This window comes from Pteropus vampyrus, unplaced genomic scaffold (genome assembly GCF_000151845.1).
Source record: "Pteropus vampyrus isolate Shadow unplaced genomic scaffold, Pvam_2.0 Scaffold197, whole genome shotgun sequence".
NCBI classification, from domain to species: Eukaryota; Metazoa; Chordata; class Mammalia; order Chiroptera; family Pteropodidae; genus Pteropus; species Pteropus vampyrus.
In genome coordinates, this window is record NW_011888978.1 from 2,382,988 (window position 1) to 2,403,214 (window position 20,227).

Consider the following 20,227-nt stretch of genomic DNA (forward strand, 5'->3'; position numbering starts at 1 on the left):
CCCAGTACAATTTCAGTGACTGCGGCTTTCAAGACAGCAGTTTGCTCTATTATGCCTCAAGCTGGCAACAGACCTCCACGCAGGGATCTGATGCCACCAAAGTTCCAAGGAGACCAGACTGAAGGCCCAGCCAGTCTCAGTGTTTCCTGTGCACAGAGACGAACAGTGCTAATTGCCGGCTGGTGACAGGCTCCCAGACAGAGGATAACTGTGATCCCAGGGCCCGCGCATGGCTTCTTGTATCAGAGGCCACTAAGAGAATTTGGAAGAGAAATAAAATTGATCAAGGTCAGTGAAGCCCCCCCTCCCCCAATGAAAATGTATAGGAATGGAACCTGTGAAAAGGGCAGTTTTAGTGGGCGAGAAGCTTGGATCAGTCATTGCCAGATTCATCCATGTGATCTGAGGCCACATCAATGAAGGTATTGAGTTTAGATGAAGGAGGTGTAAGATCCTTCATACTTGGGATCACAATTTGATCTGAAAGGGAAGGGACTCTGACAAATGGAGCTGTTCAGGGATCAAAGAAACCCAAGTGGGAGGGGACTGAAGACCGGGGTACAGAGGTCAGGTCTGGGGCTGCTGACTCAGGAGGAGAGCAGGAGAGGGGCCTCTGAAAGAGTGGCGGGTAGAAGAGGGAACAGTCTCACTCTGCACGGCCCCCCAGAGAGGACAACCCCAGGGGTTGGCTGCCACCGCAAAAGGAAGACTTCTTATCAGTTAGAGCTGCTTGGGGGCAGGCTGATCTGTTTGATAAGGTGGTGAGTTCCCCCTACTAGAGGCATGCAAGCAAGGAGACGTGGCTGTCTATTACAGATGCTGTAGAAGCGTAGGGTTTGGACCAGGTGACCTTGGAGTTGGCATCCAGGTTCTCTGATATTGCCCACCTGGGCCAAGGTGGTTGAGAGCAGGGAGGACCTACCTTTTCCCGGCTGCTGTGGGCCGTCAGGGAGCGGTGGGCTGCGCCACGTAGGGCTGTCCTGTAGTTGCAGAAATTGCCTGTTGGGTCCATCTGGTGCTGGAAGGAGACATGGATACGGCTGGGCAGCTGTGTCTGCGGACAGCCAGTGTTACCTGGTCACCCAACAACTTTGCTTACCTCGAGGATGAAAAACTTAGCTGTCTTCACTTTGGCCCAGGTCTTCTTCAGCCTGGAGACAGGGCTCATGTTCATGCCAGCTGAAAGAGGGAGGGCCGAGCTGGGGAGGGCTGCTCCAGGCTGCACAGCCCCCCTCACTTCCTCAGGCAGGAGGCCTCTGTGTGGCCCCAGCTGGCCCAGCCCCTCAGGCTGCACCCTGACCAGGGCTAGGGTCTGCAGCAGTCGCAGCTGTCAGGTGGCAGGTAGATGTCATACTGGGGCAGGCCTGGCTTCCACGAGTGCAGGCCGCCCGTCCCAGTGCTCGGCACACTGGACCCACACCATGACCAGGGCCTGCTCGGGGCCCCCTCTCTCCCTTGATCTAGGGACACATGCTAAGCCCTTACTGAGCACCCTGAGGGGGCTGAGCTTGCCTCCCTCGGACCTCTCGGGGAGCCATGGGCCCAGTTGGCACCCAGGCCCTGCTCAGAGGAGCACCCTGGCTTACACCCATGTGCCCGGGCACTCGTCCCGGGCCAGCCACTCACAGACAATGGCCATGAGGGAGTTGAAGTTGCCGATGTTGAAGCACTCGCGGGCCACGTCGACGAAGAACTCGATCACCTGGGCCCTCCGCTTCTTCTTGGCCGGCTGGGGACAGGACACCTGAGCCTCAGCCATGATGGGTCCTTGCCCTGCTCTGACCACACACCCTGCTCACCTGGCCACTCCCTCTTAACGGCTGAGATGTGTGATGTGAGCAGTCTGCAGCCCATGGGCTTGGGGACTCCCACACATCCTGGGCAGAGCCAGTGTAGAGCTCACCTCTGGGGAGGACTCTGGGTGGGAGGGCATGAGGTCACCTGCCCAGCTCCAGCACCCCCTCTGGAAGCAGAAAGCATGGCTCTCTCGCTTTCCCCCCAGCACCAAGCTTGCAGTCCCCACATGGGGCCACAAGCCAACCCCGGCTCGGATGGGCTGAGTTCAGGCTTCGCTCAGGCAAACCCCATGCCAGCTGCCAGGCCACCAATGTCAACGTACGGAGCAGCAGGGCCCCGGGCCCTAGGCCGTGCTCCTTCCGCAAAGATAGCGCTGACCTGCCTCCCACAAGTGCAGTGCTAGTCTTATCGCCACTGAGAAGCATGCTGTGGTGTCTGCGGAGAAGTGCTGCTTCACCCCCCTTCAGAGAGCTGCCTGCCTTGGGTACTGCCCTGTCCTTCTCAGGGCAGTGCAGTGACAGTGACGGTGACCAAGCAAGGTGGAGATGTGGGCTCAAAAACAGGAAACACTCTCATAGGCGGAGGCATCGCAGGTCAGCTTCTTCTGACCAGGCCCGTCTCTTCCCCTTTTTCTGTCACAGGTGTGCACCCCCAGAACCACCTCGCACCCAGGCTCTGTAGCAATGTCTGCTTTTGGAGAGCCCAACCTGGCACATGTGCTGCCTCTAGTCTTTTCCTGAGACAAGTGGCCCCTGGGTTTCACCCGATGGTGGGGAGTAGGTTCAGGGAAGGGTCCCTTTGTTGTAAGAGAGAGAAGAAGGTGGGCTGGTCTGGCTGGTGGGACTGTGTCTCGATGACAAGCTCAGCCTCGTCAGGTCTTCCTACTTCCTACTTCCCAGGAGAAGCTGGAGACCTGGGCTTTGAATGTGCGATCTCTCAATTCTTAAAGGTTGGGTGATATCTATCTCTCAGTTGCAAGTGAACCAAACAAAATGGGGCTGCAGGCCAGTCCCCCTAAGGTAGACAGGCACAGATGGAGGAAGCAGAGGCCGCCCCTCACTCCTTCGGCCAGCAGTCTCAGAGGCCTGTGGATCCATGCCAGGCTCTACTCAGAGGGAAAATGTCACCGCAGGCCGGCCAGGTGACACCTGGTGTCCCAGAGGGGTGCCCAATCTGGCCTTGGGCTTGGAGACAGATGGGTGCAAGAAGCCCATTCGCTTCCCTCCCAGGTGGGCTCGTCCCAACCCCCGCCTGCCTTTGGCCATGCCAGGCCATGCCCCCCCCGGTTTTCCACACACCATGCAGATCTCAGTCGCTACAAGGTAGCATAATCTGTTGAACCATTTCACGTAAGCTTCCAGGTTCTTCGTCTTGTCACTGAAACAGGGCTAGAAAAGATGCAAGGACAACACTCAGTCTTTTTGTCAATAATTTTTGGAACATGAAGTCAGTTCATAATCATTACAGATAATCTGAATAATGCCAAACTCCAAAATCATCCACAGATAGCAATGATTTGATGTGTATCCTTCTAGTATTTTTTCCATACACTTAGAGATATAATTTAATATGATATTTATTAATACGATATATAATTGTTGATCCTCATTATTCACCGATCTTGTATTTGCAAATCTATCTACTCCCTCCAAATTTATTTGTAACCTCCCAAATCATACTTGCATCACTTTTGCTGTCATTTATATGTGCAGAGTGGCAAAAAATTTGAGTCACCCAACGTGTGCTGAGGTTAAGCTAAGTGATGCTCTGCCTTCTTGCTTCAGCTCTCATACTGCAAACAAGTGTCCTTTCTGTGGTCTATTTAATGTGGTGGTGATTTCACTGCTTAAAGTGGCCCCTGAGCACAGTGCTGTCTAGTGTCCCTAAGCACAGGAAGGCTGTGGTGCCCCCGTGGAGAAAATATACGTTAGATAAGCTTTGTTCAGACATGAGTCATAGTGCTGTTGACTATGAGTTCAGTGTTATTGAATGAACAGTATATATTAAATAAAATTTCTTTAAACCAAAACACACATAAAACAAGGCTGTGTGTTGATTGATTGATGAAAATGTGATGACAATGTGATGAGAGGCTTGCAAGGAAACTCACCTTGTATTTCCCTTAGGAGCAGTGGCATTTGTTAATCAGTGTTCATGACTTTATGGGATATAACTACTTTGAATAATGAGAATCGACTGTATGTATGTATGTATGTATCTATCTATAACTATATATATTTCCATATTTTTCCATGTGAACTTTTCATGTGCCATATAATATCCTTTAGAAATAAATTTTTAAAACTGATGTCAAACATTCCACTATATAAATATACCACAATTTCAAAAATTAAACTTAAGTTAACTTAAATATACATATTAAAATTGCCAGGGTGGCTTTCAATAAACACAGAGGGAAGATGAAATGGAGGATCTATCCAAAAGAAGTAAAGAAAGGAGGAAAAAAGAAATAGGAAAGGTAAGGAAGACCATGGAAAGGTATAACAGAAGACAGTAAAAACAAATCTGTATACATCAGTAATTACAACCATTGTAGTTAAAAAACTCAGCTACTTGCTATTTTCAAGAGACATACTCTAAACCCAAGGAGATAAGTAAAAGAAAAAAAAAGAAAAAGAAAAAAGCATATGATAAACATCACATTGCTATATTAATATTAGCCAAAATAGACTTTCAGCTTAAAAAAGAGACTCAAAGACAAAAAGCATGAGAAAAGATTAAAGTTATTGAGAAGATGTCACATAGAAAATTGTTTGCACCTAACAACATAGCTTCAAAATATGGTGGCAAAAATATCAGGAAGGAAAAGTTCTATGGATGTTAAAAAATTAAAAACTTAAATAGAGAATATTGTGAATAACTTTTTGTCTATAAATGTGAAAACTCAGGAGGAAAGGTCAAATTCCTGGAAAAATATAAATTATAAAACAGAGTAAAGAAGAAATAGAAACCTAAATAGTCTTGCAACTACTAAAACAACAGCAAACAAACAAACAGTATATATATCGAATCAGTATGTAAACATTTTCTCTGTAAAAGGAAATATCAAGCTCAGATGGTTTCATTTGCAAATTCTATCAAACATTCCAGGAATAGGTGATTTCGGTCTTCCACACAGAACAGAGAATGGAGAGAGACTAGACAAGAAAAGTGACAGAAAGGAAAGTTATGGTAAGAAATACAATAGAGAAAATGCCATATGTAGGGTATGCATAAGGCACCCACGGAAAAAATTTAACAAAACTTGTTTAAGACTTTTATGGAGAAAACTATAAGAACTTAGAAAGATATTATAGAGTAGACCTAAGTAAATGGAGGGACGAACTGTTTGTATAGGTTGGAAGAGTCAATATCATGAAGATGTAAATCCTTCCCCAATTGATCCATATTTAATACATTCTAACGAAATCTCAATAGGACTTTTCATTGAATTTGAAAAGTGATTCTAAATTTAAATGAAAAAACAAAGGGCCAAGAAGAGCCAAGGCCCCCCTAAAGAGGAACCTGGGGGATCTACTCAACCAGTCAAGACCTATCCTACAACTGCAATAATGAAGACAAAGTATATCGATACTGAGACAGAAAAATGGCCCATGGAGCAGAACAGACAGTCCAAGAACAGATCCGTACACAGAGAAACCTAACATACGACAGCAACAAAACTGCCAGGGAATGTGGGTGGACAAGGGAAGACATAAACAATAGTGCAGAAACAATTGCTATTTGCATGGAAAAAAATGAAAATGGACCCCCACCTTCAGCCAAATCTACAAGATGAATTGCTGATTAAAGACTTAAATGTGAAAGATAAAACTCTAAAACTTCTAGAGGAAAACAGAAAATTATCTTTATGACCTGGGTAAGGAATAGGGGGAGATTTCTTAACTACCACCACTACCAAAAACAAAAAAACAAACAAAATAAAACAAAACAAAACCATAAAGGGAAAGTTTAGTAAATTTGACTTGGTTAAAATTAAGAATACACACCCATCAAAAGACATAATAATGAGAATAAAAGCAAAGGCACCTACCAGGAGAGTAAAATTTGCAGTACTTCTGACACATAAAGGATAATTATCTAGTACACATTTTTTTAAAAAAAAAAACAAACCACAAAACTTTTAAAAATTCTTAAGGAAAAGACAAATCACTAATAGAAAACTGGATGCAAGTTAGGGACAGGCATTTCACAGAAAACAAGAATGTCCCAAACCCATGAAAAGATGCTCCATTTAACAGTCTGACAAAAACAAAGTAGTCTGACAATTTCAAGTATCAGTGAGGATTCATAGCAAGAAAAACTCCCCACTGGGGACAGCCTCACCTGATATTGCCTGGTAAGGCTGATCATGTGCCTACTCTGTGACAGATGCAGTAATCCCTCTCCCAGGTATATCCTAGAGCAACAATTCTTAGAGTGTTGTCTGTGGACTCCTGGGTGTCCACAAGGGCAAAACTATTTTCATATTTATACAATGGTATGCCTTTTCACTGTGTTGACATTGCAGCGATGTGTAAAAGAATGGAGGGAAAAATTTCTGCCACCTTAGCCCAGATGGAGGTAGAGGCACCAAACCAGTGTGGTGGCATCATGCTCCTCACCATCACACACACAGGGAAAGAAAAAGAGCGAGTGTGACTTAAGAAGGTCCTCAAGGAGGAAAACATTTTTCCATTTTATTAAATTTTGATCCTCAAGTCTTTGTCATAGTCTCTCTGACGAAATGGGAGTGTACACAGCTGCTTCCACTTCATGCAGAGGTCTGAGGCTGGTCTTGAGAAAGAGCACTGTGTGACTGATTGGCGAGCCAGCTACTTTTCTCAGGGAACGCCATTTTTACTTGACAGAGGGACTGACCCACTATGGCTATTCAGACTTCAGTATTTGGCTGATATTGTCTTGGAAATGAACAAAATGAGACTGTCACTTTAAGAACAGTCGATAGTATTTGTTGCCAATGTTAAAATTCAAGTTTTCAGGAAAAATTGGGAACTTGTAAAACATGTTGTGCACCTCTGGCAGATTGGCAGCTTCCCAATACTCAAGGATTTTTTTTTTTTTAAATGAGACTACTAAGTGATATTCATGAATGTGATTTTAAAATATTGTATAACAAAACATGCCAACATTTGGAAGATCTCCTTGATTCAGTGAACCCATATTTTCCAAATGACCAATGTATGATGTTACAAAATCATGCATGGGCAAAGAAGAGCTATTCAAGATGCAAGAGGGACGAATGGATTTTCATGTAATAGAGTCCAGAAAGTCCATTGATATATTTTCATATTGCTAATTGCAATTAATCTTTAACAACTACCACTTACTGACTTGTAGTGTAGTATCAAAGAAGATTTACAATGATCTGAAATGGCTGTAAAATGTACTTCCCTTTTCCGACTACATATTTATGTCAGGTTGGAGTTTCCACGGATAATGTATGTCAAGAGATTGAATGTAGAAGCAGATAAGAGAATCCAGCTGCCTTCTAAGTCAGTCATTTGAGAGATCTGTGAAAATACTGTAAGACAATGTCACCTTTTTATTTTGGAAAAACAGTAATTTTTTATTTTGGAAAAATAAGAAAATAATTTTTTATCTTGGAAAATTCAGTTATTTTTCACAAAATATGTTATGTATGTCAACCTATAATGGCTTCTTTCTGTTACTTTTGAATAAATAACTATGTTATCAGTTTTAATGGCTAACATAATAAATATTGGAAGATAAAATCGACATAACCAAAAGTTCTTTGGAATCCTCCATAATTTTTAATAGTGAAAAGGTATCCTGAAAGCAAAACACTTGAGAACTGATGCCCTAGAAATATTTGCACCCACGTACACTAGGAAACGTGTAACAATGTTCATAGCAGCAAAATCTACAATAGCAAGAGGCTGGGCGCTGCACACATGCTCATGCTCATATAGAGCAGAGTGGGTGAATAACTATCACGTGGAATTTTGATGTATTTCACAATAAAAAAGTAATACTTGGAAGTGGCCCAAACCTCCAACAAAACAAAAGAGAGAAACAAACAACCCACTAAGAGTGGCAAAGTCTGCTTCCTGCTCCTGCCCCAGCTCCTGTCCCGCCCTGCTGAGTGCCTTGGAGTAACCAGGATTCCCAGAGACTGTCTATGTAGCTCTGCCTGGGCAATCAGGAATGTATCATGCACCCTCCTTTGTGTTGTTATTACGAATGGCCACATACTTTTTGGCCACTGCTCTTCACTCTACTTCCTTCTCTCGACAATGGATCTTGGCTCTTATTCCATACTTAAACAGTCCCTCTTATTCTTTTTAATAGTTGCGTAACATTCTCCGTGTGTGAATGTAATATAATTTTTAATCTGGTCCTCAGGCTTTGGATATAAGGAACCCTGTTTATTCCAAATGTTTTGTGTATACATGTTGGTGTACACGGGTGTGTATATTTGTAGGATAAACTATTAGGTGAAGAAAGTTGGGGTACAGAGAGTACATTTGAGTGTTGATGTTCTTGCCACGCTGCCTTTCAAAGTGGCTGTGCCAATTTCACCTTCTACCGTCCATGTATGAGAGCGTCTCTTTCCCTACTAAACATACAAAGTTTAATCTTTGCTAATCTGAGGGGTGAAAATGCAATCGCATCTTTAGTTTGCACTGCTTTCATTAGGTGCAGGGCAGAAGACACGTTTCTGGTTCTGATTAGCATTTGACTTCGTTGAGAAGCACCAGGCACCATGCTGGTTGGGCTCTGAGAGAGGAGGGATGGGCTTTGAAATCCGTGTGTGGAAGACGTCCTGAGCGCGTGGCCCAGGAGTCCCTCCACCCTCAGAGGGACGAGAGCGCCCTGACCTTCCCTGGGCCGCGCGCACCAGCCAGCGCTTCCCCGAGTGACCGCTGGAGGGCACCGGCGCCCACCGAAATGCATCCGGAGAGCACACGGGGTTCCTGAGCAGCCGGAGGCGCCCTCTACCCTCCTCCCCACCGAGGGCTTCAGCTCCCTGCTTGCACCTTCGACCTTGTTAGGTGTGTGACCCAGTCAGGAACGTCTGCTCTCCCATGCTTCCCCAGGACTCGGGGATGTCACGGTCTGAGGCCCTCTGGCTGGAGGCATGGGCTGAATGGGCATGGCCCTTCCAAGCCCATAGCCTGCCCTGGGCCCCTGGGAAGCTGGCTGAGATGATGCTGGTGCAGGGCGGGGGGCGTGGGGGGGGCGTGGGGAGGGGGTCCCCCAGAGGGACCAGTGGTCACTGCAGGGACAGCCCGTCCAAGGGACTTATACCTTTGTGCTGGCCAGAGGGTCCTTGTTCACAAAAGCCTGGACAAACTCCTCTGGCCCGATGTGTCTCAGGCGTTCCTGCGTGGGAAGGGAGAGGAGGAGTCAGAAACCGGAAGTTATGGGGACCTGGCATAGTGCTCCTGCAGGCTCCCTGCCTCCTGGGCCACCCCCAGAGGGTCTCTGGGCACCTGCCCTTCTCAGTGGAGCTCTGCATCCCTGTTCCGGGTTGTCACAGAGCTCAGCACCATCTCTGAAAGAGGCAGTCCCTCCTTTCCCACATTCAGGGGCTGCCTCAGTTCATGGGGAGGAGCGGGGAGGGAGCGGGTGTAGGAGCAATGTCCCCATAGAAAGTGCTTGTGGGGTGATACCCAGGAAATGGGGCTGGAAATTGGGTAATTGATGACCCATTCTCACCAGGGGAGGCCTGGTGGCTAAGACCATGGGGTCTGGGTCAGAATCAAATCCTGGTTCTGTCTCTTCTGCTGTGTCTGGCATGTCACTTAAACTCTCCAGGCCTTAGTTTCCTCATTTGTGAAAAGAGAATAATAATAGCATCTACCTGGCAGGGTGGTGGGAAAGTGAATGAGACAGTGTCTGTAAGCATTGAGTATAGTGCCTGGAAAACAGCAAGGGACCTATAAATGGTGGAGGTTTAGCAGGATAGAAACCCACACCCCAACCTCCTCTCTCTGGGGTGCCCCCTTGGCCTCTGCTTCTACCAGGAACCCAACATGCTGGATGCTGGGCCTGGGGATTCCCTTCATAAGCAGGAAGGCCTGTCTGGCCAGAAAGCTAGGGTCATCGGTACAATGTGCTTGTGTGAGTCCCGGATAGGGAAACTGAGGCATTAGTGAGAGGATCATACAGTAGGCGGTGTCAGAGCCAGGATTTGAACCCAGTTCCTCTGTCCCAGGCCTGGACTCTCATGCTGGCCAGTGGTCAAAGCTGGGCAGGGTTAGCACCTCCAGGCCTCCCCTTCTTGCCCCTGGAGTGGCGAGAGAATACTCCAGAGCCAGGTCACTCTGGAGAGGCCTGGCTGGCCCTGCTGTGCTGGGCTCAAACTCTGGGTTATGCTGAGGCGGGCTAGGGTCCAGATGTAGGTGGAGGGGTGGCCAGCAGTTCTCAGATGTTCCTGGCCTTGGGTCCAGGCAGAGCGTGGCATGGGCCCGCTTACCAGCTCCACATGGGTCAGCTGCTGAGCCAGTGTGTAGGGGTCGCTGCAGACACCAAGGAGCTCCCTGTGGATGGAGGCTGGTGGCTTGGTCCTGTAGGAGATGGGCTTGTCGGCACCCAGCAGGCTTTCTGGCCCCTGACTCAGAGCTGCCAGCTTCTGGTGCAGAGCCTGCAGGAGCTGGTGCATCCTCCTTCTGTATGCCTGCAGGGGTGAAGAGAGGGCACTCATACCTGAACACCCATCTCTGCCTCTCTGACGGTTAAGGTGGAAGGGCCGTAGGTTGGCAGGGATGGGCTATTCCTAGGTGTGCCTACACCTGCTTCATCCTGAAGCAGGACCCAATCCAGGGCAGGTTGAGGTTGGGACCACAGCCAAGACCAGCTGAGGAGAAGTCTGCAGGGTTACCATGGGAGCTGAGAAGAGCACACATCCAGGGGACGATGGAGATCCAAAGCTACCCCAGCTGTCAGGGCAGTGGGGTAGGTGGGCTTGGCAGTGCCAGGGAGCAGAGGATGGGAGGGAGCAGGGAGGTGTGGAACAGGCCCTGCTCCGGGCTTGGTCTTCAGAGCCGGGCTGGCTCTAGGCACTCAATGGGCACTCAACAACCACTTACTGTGCCAGTGGAGTCCCTCACCATGCAGCTCAGGTGGGTGCATTGCTCTTTGGGCCACCCTGGACTGGGTACAGGGACAAAAGGCCATGATTCTGCCCTCGAGGGGCTCCCACCCTCCTCCTCAAGGGGAAACTGATAGTTTCCCCCTCAGAGACCTCTCTTCAAGAAGGCTCCACTGGACTAGCTGGGTTGGCTAAGTGAGATGCCCACATATTCCAGGGCTTTGGTCAGTAACCCACAGAACGAGCCCTTGAGCTTGTTAGCGAATGCCGCCCAGAGGTGGCCTCTGTCCCCCATGAGCCGAGGAGCTGACAGGGAGTGGTGCTGGGCCCCAGGGCCTGGTCTCTGGGCAGCACTGAGGTGTCAGCGGGCCCCAGGGCCTGGTCTCTGGGCAACACTGAGGTGTCAGCGGGCACACCTGGCGGGCCGGGCTCCAGAGGCCTGAGAGGTAATGGTGGTGAATTGTCGGCGGTGAATTGTCAGCGGTGAATTGTTGGCAGTGAATTGTCAGCACTGCCAGGGAATTTCAGAGCAAGTGTGTTTTTATCATATGCTCTTTTGACACACACAGAAACCCAGCAGCATCTTGCAGGTGGGGTGTCTGGCTTGCTGGACCTATGTGCTGGGGTCATGGATGGCTCCTCAGGTCTCTCACGGGATTCAATGTGGCTATTGAGGTCCCACATTGTTGGTGCTCAAAGTGCTGGTGACGTAGATGGAATCCACCAGCCTCGGATGGAAGTGCTGCTCTGTGAAGTAGCCACAGGTGCCTGTGGCAGAGCCCTCTGGACACAGGGACTGGGACAAGAGGCTGCCTAATCTGAACCTGAACCCCAGAGCTGTGGGGGCAGACCCGGAAGGCATCTGCTGGTTAGCTGGGCAGTGTGTGGGTAAACTGAAATCCTACTCTACTCTGCTCTCTGTTACTGTAGAAGGAACAGCCCCTCTCAGTTCTGTCGTCTCCAAAAGTGTGGTCAGCACGCTGCCTGCTAGGTCTTCGTTTGAGTGCCAGGAAGATGGTGAGTTGGGTCCAGCCACAGCCAGCCCTGGGCGACACCTGTTACCTGTGAGCCCTGACACCTCCACTGGCCACCATCTCTCTACTTTACCCAGTTAGTCATCTGGGGCAGCTGCACTGCTGTCAAGTTCCTTCACTCCCACTTATCCCTCCACCGCTCCATCTGGCTCCATTCCTTTCAGCCAGAGGACTGACTCTCACTGTCACCTCAGGACCCAACATGAAAGCCAGGGGCCACTTCTCAGGCTGCATCTGCCTTGGCCATGTTGCCTTGCAGCTTGTCTGTCGGCACCATGGCTGGAGGCTGGGGTTCTTCCCATCTTCCTCTGTCCTCTCTTCCCCTTGCTCTGCGCTTCAGTGCTGGGGATGCTGCTTCACATCCAGAGTGTCGTTTGGTATGTGTGTATTTACATGTTCAGCTTCTCCTCTGATTGCTAGAGCCACATGGCCAAAGGGCCCCTTCAGTCCGACATATGTAAGTGGAAGTTATACTGTCCTCCCCCAGAGCTGCCACCTCTGCCTGCTACCCTGCCTCAGTGGACAGAGTGCTGGCCAGGTATGTGGGCCTGGGGTCACCCTCCAGAGCACTCTCCCTCATGCCCCTCCAGTCATCCACCATGGTCTCTGTTGTCCAGTCGTGGCACTTTCCCTGGTGGCTGCAGTGGCCTCCTCAGTGGGCCTCCTGCACCCATGCAGGCCTCTCCCCACTCCATTCCACTGCCAGCAGTCTTTTTGAACTGCACATCTGACCCCTGCACCCTCTTCCTTAAAATGCCCCCGACTTGCACAAAGACCAAAGCCCTGTGCGGCTTGGAGTCCCTGAGGTCAGCTCTAGCCTCGCTTGATGGCCTCCATGTGGCCTTGCTCCCCTTGCCTCTGCTCCAAACACAGGCCACTTCTCTTTCTCTTTGGCCCCTTCCCCACCCCTACCCCGTGCCCCAGGCAGGGTCTGTGCAGCCTTCTACTTCTTGGCATGTCCTCATCCTCTGGCCAAGGGGCATTGGTGCCCTTCCTTTATAGCCCTGCCCACCCACTCAAGGACTGTCCTCTCCCCTGTCCCTCCTCTCATTACATTGCCAGCTCTCGCAAGCCACACCGGCCACGTTGCTCAGCCCCAGCATGAAGGGCAGTGCCTGGCTCTTGGGAGAGGCCCGCACATATTAGCTGATAGTTGGACGTGGCCTGTCAGCCCCTCCTGGGTGGACTGTGATGCCCTCCTGAAGTCAAAGATGCAGCAGGCCTGTGCCTAAGATTTAATAGGACCACATCCTTACCCGATTTAAAAATGTGCAAATAATTTAGCAGGAATTGTTTCTATTGAACCAGTTTTCACTCCAAGTAATGATCATTTCCTGTGTGCTAATTCACTGAGATTTCTTCCAGTGGCGTTATCCTCAAGCTTATTGGTTGCTTCTTTCCTAAATCTTCTGCTCCCCCTCTGAATGCAGGGACAGGATTTGCCCTTCTTGTTGACCTCCTTTCAATTTCTCATTGATTTCTACACGCTGTGGGTAGAGGCTGGGAGATCTCCGCAGTATACCTGGGCCATCTCCGTGATACACCTGGGCCCACGCAGAGACCCACACTGAGAATGTCAGGTGTTCCCTGTCCCTGGCAGGAGCCCAGGCTGTGCTGGGCAGGGTGCTGCATTGCCTATGGCTTGTGGCTTGCCTGCCGGCCTGGGAGGATGAGGTCTTTCTTCTCCATCCATGTCCACGAACCGCCTGCTGCACACACACAGCTGGGTTCAAGGGCAGAGGTCATTTGTGGGTGTGGCTGTGGCTCCCCAGGTGCCTTCATGTTATCTCAGACTGGGCTTTTCGTGCTTAGAGCTCTTATCTCTGGCTGGGCAGGGGGCCTCTGTTTTCTGAAGTTCTTGAAACTCCCCTGAGCCAGCCCAGGGGGATCACCCCTGCCCCTGCTACCCCCCACCCCAGGCAAGAGCTCTACACACCCTGCCCAGTTTGGTCTCAATGTCAGCTTTCTGCCATCTGTGCCCTTGGGGGAGCAGTCACAGGCAGTGGGGTTAGTCCAGCAGACAGTGCTGTGAGCTGGCGGGAAAGCAAGATCAGTCCCCCAGAGGGCTGCCCTTCACATCTGCCTCCTCTGCCCATGCCCAATGGGTGTGGCCAGGGCACTGCTGTCTCCTGTCCTGTCTCTCTTACCTGGGCTTCGACCTCTGGGCCTACCCTGGGCTCCCCCAGCCTCCCTCACCTTCAGCACTGGTCTCCCTGAGCTAAAACTGTGGAGTCCAATCTACTGGGAGCCCCTCCAAGGCCCGGCTGGCCATGACACACTCCTGGGTCCCCTAGGAAGGCATCCTTGGGAATCCCCAAAGCCCAGAGCAGGGTGATGGGAAGGCTTCTGTGGGAATTCCCAGAGCCCACAGTCATGGCGAATGGCCTTCCCAGCTCCTCTCCAGCCTTTTCTTCCCAGCTGCTGAGAGGCGGCGGGGAGTACACTGAGGATGAGGCTCCCTGGAAAGGGGGCAGGAAGAAAGAGAAAGATGTCGCCTTTCAGTGCTGCTCTGATGGGAAGCCCCACTGGCCTTGGCCCTGTGTGGTCTCCTCCATGTGCCTGGGCCCTTTGTTCTCCTCACAATCCTATGGGGGAGTGCTTATCACCCTCCCTCTTACAGAAGACATTGAATGCTCAGAGAGATTAAGTAACTCGCCCAAAGATGCGCAGCTCTGAAAACGCTGAAAACACTCGTGTTTGTCTCACTGCCTTGTGCAGGGCACTTGATGTCATTTGATTCGACCCCTGTGTTAGAAACCTTTTACAAAATAATGCTGAAATAACTCGGGAGCAAAAAATATAATGTCTTTGATCTGTTTAAAAATAATTTGGCAGGGGGAGTGTGTGAGAGAATAGAAGAAACAAGTTTGGGGAAATGTCGATAATTGTTGAAGCGAGGTGCTGGGTCCACAGGAATTCATGATTACTATTCGTTGTTTATGTATGTTTGAAATGTCCCATAATAAAAGTTCCATAAATAAAAATAATCCCCATGTGCCTAAATTTTGGAAAGAATTTGTTCATCATCAGAGGTCACATTTACTGAATGCTGAAATAACAGCACCAGTGACTTCAGGGACTCTGCTTCGATGCTGTGTGATGGGGACAGTTATTATCTCTGTTTATGGATGAAGCAGCTGAAGCTCAGAGAGGGGCAGCACCTTGCCCAAGGTCACACAGCTGTGGTTCCCGAGTCTGGGTTCAAGTGGTCTGATCCAGATCTCTCCCTCTGAGTCCTAAGGGCCTTTCCTCATCAAGGAAGGAGCAGGGCTCACCTTCTCCCTTCTGAGCGAGCCCCTGCCTATAGCCACAGACTGCCTGCAGCATCTGGCGGACGGGAGCCAGAGCCTAGAAGACCTCCCATCGAAGGGGGGGCTTTCTGTGGAAGGATAACTTGGGGATCATGAAGACACTTGGGGGGCCCCTGGCCTGGACCTCGGTGGGGTGAGCGGCCAGAGAACCCTGTTTCCAGCTCACACATTTAATTGGATCCCAAGACAAGAGATGAAAAATGTCCTGAATGAAGACGTTTCTGCTCCCAAAATCCCAACTTGGTAGATGACTGCTCTCAAAAGCCCAATCATAGGTCTCAGTTGTATCTTATTTTCATCTACTAGATGGTTAGAAAAGATTTCTCATCACAGCCCTGACAGGTTCTCAGAGGGTCAGTGAGGAGACACTGTTTCTCAAGGAAACCAGCCCAGGATTTACACCTACTCCCCCACCCCCAATGCAGCCAGAAGGCCAGGGTCTGCCTCTGAAATGTCTATGCCAATGGCAGAAGTGGGCCTAATAAGGGTCGATAATCCTGTCTTGTCAATGGCTGAGACCTCACCACTGCTGAAGGCCTCCTGGCCAGGGGGAGGGGTGGGGGGAAGAGGGGAGGAATAAGAAGCAGGTGACTGGGTTCTCATCCCCCTACATACCTTCTACTCCATCCATCCATCCATCCATCCATCCATCCATCCATCCATCCATCCATCCTTCCATCCTTCCATCCTTCCATCCTTCCATCCTTCCATCCTTCCATCCTTCCATCCATCCATCCATCCATCCATCCATCCATCCATCCATCCATCCATCCATCCATCATCCTTGCACCCATCTCTTCCCTACCCACCTACTGTTGTCCACTTCGCCTTTTGTACAGCCACCTACCCACAGATCCGTAAACTCACTAGTCTATCTTTCCTCCCTCCTGACATTTACCTACTCACCCTTCCACCCACCATTCATCCACCGATCCATCTATTCATTCTTATTCATCCATCTACTCCCCCCACCCACTCACCATCCACCCACACACCCATCCACCTACCCACCTACCCACCCTCCCATCCATCTATTCATCCACCCACCCACCTATCCATCAATCTTCCCACATCCACTCACCCCATTAATCCACCTGCCTATCTAACTACCCAAACATCTGTCTTCCCTCCTGCATCCATCCATCAAAGTAGCCAACTATGTATCCAGCCAGTCAGCCAGCATCTCCTCCCCGTGCTTCTACCCTCCCCTCCTGATCCATCCAATTATCGATCATCCCTGGCCCTATTCTCTGCCTCATCCTAACCAAGCGTCAGGACCCCCAGATGGACCAGGGGGTGCAGAAGAGGAGGAGATGACCCTCATCTCACCAGGATCTCAGAACAGCTAAGTTACTTGTCTGCTGTGTGAAGTGTCCCCAGGGCGGGGACACCCTCTCTGAGCCTCAGTTAGGCTTTGGGCTTTATGGCTTCCTATTGCTCAGCCTCCCTTAGCAGTTTTCCTTTGCTTCATACAGTTGGCTCTGCCATGTCCAGACCCACTTTGGGGCACATCACTAGCTACCAGCTTGCCATGGACAGTCTCCTTCCAGGGCAACTGGCAAGCGCTACTCCTAATGTTCTCTTCCAGAAAAAGCAACATCAGTTCTGGCCGAAGAGTCATTCTGCAGATACTGATAAACCTGCCCCCTCTAAATGTACCAGGAGGCCCCGTCCCCTTTGCGGAACCCTTCTTTGTAGTCTCAGCATAATCCTGGGGGGGGGGAGGTTTGTCTTCCTGCCACCCATAAGAAAAGTGAGGCTTAGAGACCTTTAAGTGCCTTCCCCAGAGTAACAGCTGGGAAAGCTGGGCAGGGTGCGGGGCACAGAGGCACCTGATGCCTGGGACATGGGCTGCCTCCCAAGACGCCGGGATTGTAAGGGCTGTGTTTACCCTGGTTTGTGATTTGAGCCACAGGGAGACCTACTCTCCTCCTCTGCCCCTACTCTGCAGGATTTACAATTTCGCCCCAGAGGCTCAGAGGACCCCAGGATAATCTGCCCAGACAGTGTGTGGCTGTTATTCCCACCATTGCTGTTAGTTTGGTTTGCCCTGCAGAGCCCTTTGCATCCCTGACTGGCAGGTCCTTGTCCAAGGGCACTGACTGCCAGCCCAGCCCCTGTATGGTACAGGGGGAGGAGGGGGAGGTCTCTGTGCCACAAGGCCAGGAGGGCCCTGCCAGGCTGGCCTAATGGGTCATAGACAAATGGCCTAAACATGCAACCGCAAGAGCCCATGAGTGGGTCTTCCCTGGCTTGCCATCTGATCCCATCGATGAGAGTAGGCAGGAGAGAAGACAAGAGACCAGTCCTGGAGCCAGTGGCCTGGTTTCCCAGCTGGCTCTGTAGTGCCTGATTTCCTGACAGGGCAGAAAGGGGCAGATGGTAGAGGAGCTACAGTGAGCAGCTGGGGAGACATGGGCCCTGAGGTGGGCTCTGTATCAAGTTCAGGTCCCCGGTGTCAGAGTGTAGGCAGGGTGAAGGACTCTTTGGCTCTCCTACCTCGTCACAGGGGGCGATGCGGCCCACCACGTCCTTCACGTGCCCAATTGTCGACTCTTCCTGGAAGTCCTGCGGGAAGGTCTCTGTCCACTCGGCCAACAACTGGAGCAGTTTGGGGCCAAACTTCCGGACCTGGGCCTGCAAGGCAAGACGAGGGGCCCACATTGAGTGAGGGGTCCTGGGGCCGCATCAGTCACTGCCTCAGTCACTGCCTCTTTGCCGAGTCTGGGGTGCCTGGGCAGCAGCAATGGGAGCCAAGGGGGATGGGACAATGCCTTCCCTATGCTAGGTGCCCAGAGTGGCACATGGAGATGGGGGCTGACCACAGAGAAGCGGAGGGGGACAGACACATTTGGGGCTGAGTCATCTTCTGTTTTTGCCTGCTGGGTAGTCTATCACCCTTTCTGTGGTGACACATCTCAGCCTTTGGGGTCTCCCTGTCCTGCATTCCCAGCCCAGGGCTCCAGGACCAGGACCATATCTGTGCCGGCCAAACAGAGCACGGTACAGCCCTTTTATGCACAGTGATTGGCTCACAGTCATGTGGCCTAGGCTAAGCCAATGAGATCTGGATTTTTACTGGCTTCAGTTTTTCCACCTGCTTGGGAAGGATAGACTGTGAGCCCGGAGCAGCAGAGGCCACCTGTGACCATGCAGGCGAATGTGCCCTAGTGAGAGTGAAGCTGACCCAGGAGAAAAGAGAGCAGAAGGTCGGAGGGAGAAAGACCATGTTTTAATGAGGTTATTTGAGTCCCTGGAGCCAGTGGTACTTGAGGCTTGGCAGTGACTCACATGAGCTGGTAAAATCTCTTTGCCTTAAGCCAGTCGTAGTTGAGTTTCTATTACTATAGTAGTAAAGCCCCACAGACACATGTGTAAATAGCCACAGCCTGAAGCATCTGGCCTTGGGAAGGCTGGGCCACAGAGGAGGGAAGGGTGGACTAGAATGTGCTGGGGGCAGGAACCCCAGCAGATGCTGTAGCGCCATCCCAGATGGCAGGGGTCCTGTGGATAGGACTATGGGGGAGTAGGTTTGGGCTTCTGCAAGCTCAAGAGCTCCCATAGGCACTGGAAAACAGCCCCCCTTGTTTAGATATTCCATCTGTCCTTTCTGGCTCTGGGCCTCAGACAAGTCAGAAACCTCCTGTGGGCTCCTTATCAGGAGAATGGGGACAATCACTGCCTCTGCAAGGGCTGATGCACAAAGGCATGTTGAGGCAGCGCCAGTACATTCAGAGGCCTCTGCTTTGCCCTGCCTCTCCTCACCTTGTCTAGCACTGGCTTGTCCAGCTGCTGCTGCTCGATGCACAAACGGCAGACCCGGGCCAGGAGCTCCTGGGGCTTGATGAAGAGGCGGGAGCTCAGCAGGAAGGTGAAGATGTAGGCTTTCTGGGGAACACAGGAGAAAGGTGATAAAAGCTCACCAGGGCATGGAGGGGACATGCCTCCCAACCACCTCCCACCAGGCCCAAGGCCAGCCCCAGCCCTGTTGTCTCCCCTATGCCTAGTGGAGAAAGCCCATTCTGCTGCCCCTCCCCCCCTCACTGGGTGAGCCACCTACCTCGGGGTAATAGTCGGCCGTGGGCACCAGGTGCTGGATCAGGGTGTCCAGGGAGGCTGAGGATGGAGCCCCATCCAGGAGGGGTTGCCCGGCCTGCTCGCCCTCCGTGGGCTCGGTGAGGGGTGGGCCGGGGCTGCCGGGTGTCACCATTTCGGAGGCACTCAGTGTCCGGGGCATGCCTGTCTGCAATGGTAAAGAGAAGTTGGGGCGCATCTAAGCTGGGGCCTGCTGGCTCCCTGGGCTGCTGCCTGGGTGGGCCCTGCCTCCCATAGGCACCGCTGTGTCTACCTGGGCCCAGTGATAACTTCCGGGAGGGCTGCAAGGGACCCCCAGCCCACAGCACAGCATCCTCCAGGAACCAGCTCTCCTTCATTCTCACCCACGCCATTTTGGGACTGCTCTTTGGAGAGTCCACTCTCACCTCCGGAGAAGGGTGTTTGTGACAAGGCCCAGACAATCAGCATATTTTCCCACCTCTGGCCACTAAGATTGGAGCAGGGACGAGCTTTATCTGAACTGGGGCCTCAAGTGCAATCTCAGGACTTCTGCAGCACCTGGAAGCTCTTTCACTGGGGTCTCTGAGCTGGTGGAAAGGCACCGTTGGGACCATTTTGTCCCCACAAGGGGCCGGGAAAGCAGGCACATTTCTGAGGTTAGCATGTGAGGCCCTGGGTCCTACTGTGTTTGAAGCTGCTCTATAGGCTTCTCCGTTGTGTGAACCTCTAAGTTAGGTCTCTCTCTGGTGTAGCCAAATGGCAGCCCCCCACAGTCTGGCACCCCAGGCTCTTTGTGGTTAGACTCTAACGACCTGTCCAGCTGTTCCTTCCTGCAGGAAGGCTCTCCCACAATCTTCACTCCTCTATCTGTCTGGACATGGCAGAGCCTTCCCTGCTTCCTGACCTTTAATGAGCAGCAGCAGATTCTGCTTGCCAGCACTGTTAAGTGC

At 51.1% G+C, this 20,227-nt stretch overlaps 1 protein-coding gene across 2 annotated transcripts in view; it reads right to left on the reverse strand.

Annotated features, from left to right (window-relative positions):
- Positions 1-19,462, reverse strand: part of RASGEF1C (RasGEF domain family member 1C) — a 29,173-nt gene extending 9,711 nt beyond the window's left edge. The window contains exons 1-10 of one of the 2 annotated variants that reach the window (XM_011371984.1): positions 19,282-19,462; positions 18,987-19,109; positions 17,721-17,858; positions 10,578-10,580; positions 10,262-10,462; positions 9,091-9,165; positions 3,096-3,185; positions 1,627-1,729; positions 1,100-1,179; positions 923-1,018 (exon numbers count right to left, since the gene is read on the reverse strand). In XM_011371984.1, the coding sequence (XP_011370286.1) occupies positions 923-1,018; positions 1,100-1,179; positions 1,627-1,729; positions 3,096-3,185; positions 9,091-9,165; positions 10,262-10,462; positions 10,578-10,580; positions 17,721-17,858; positions 18,987-19,109; positions 19,282-19,458 (1,086 nt within the window). In that variant the 5' untranslated portion in view covers positions 19,459-19,462. The remainder of the gene's footprint in view (positions 1-922; positions 1,019-1,099; positions 1,180-1,626; positions 1,730-3,095; positions 3,186-9,090; positions 9,166-10,261; positions 10,463-10,577; positions 10,581-17,720; positions 17,859-18,986; positions 19,110-19,281) is intronic. The other variant, XM_011371983.1, reaches the window with a different exon arrangement.
- Between the last annotated feature and the right edge of the window lie 765 nt (positions 19,463-20,227).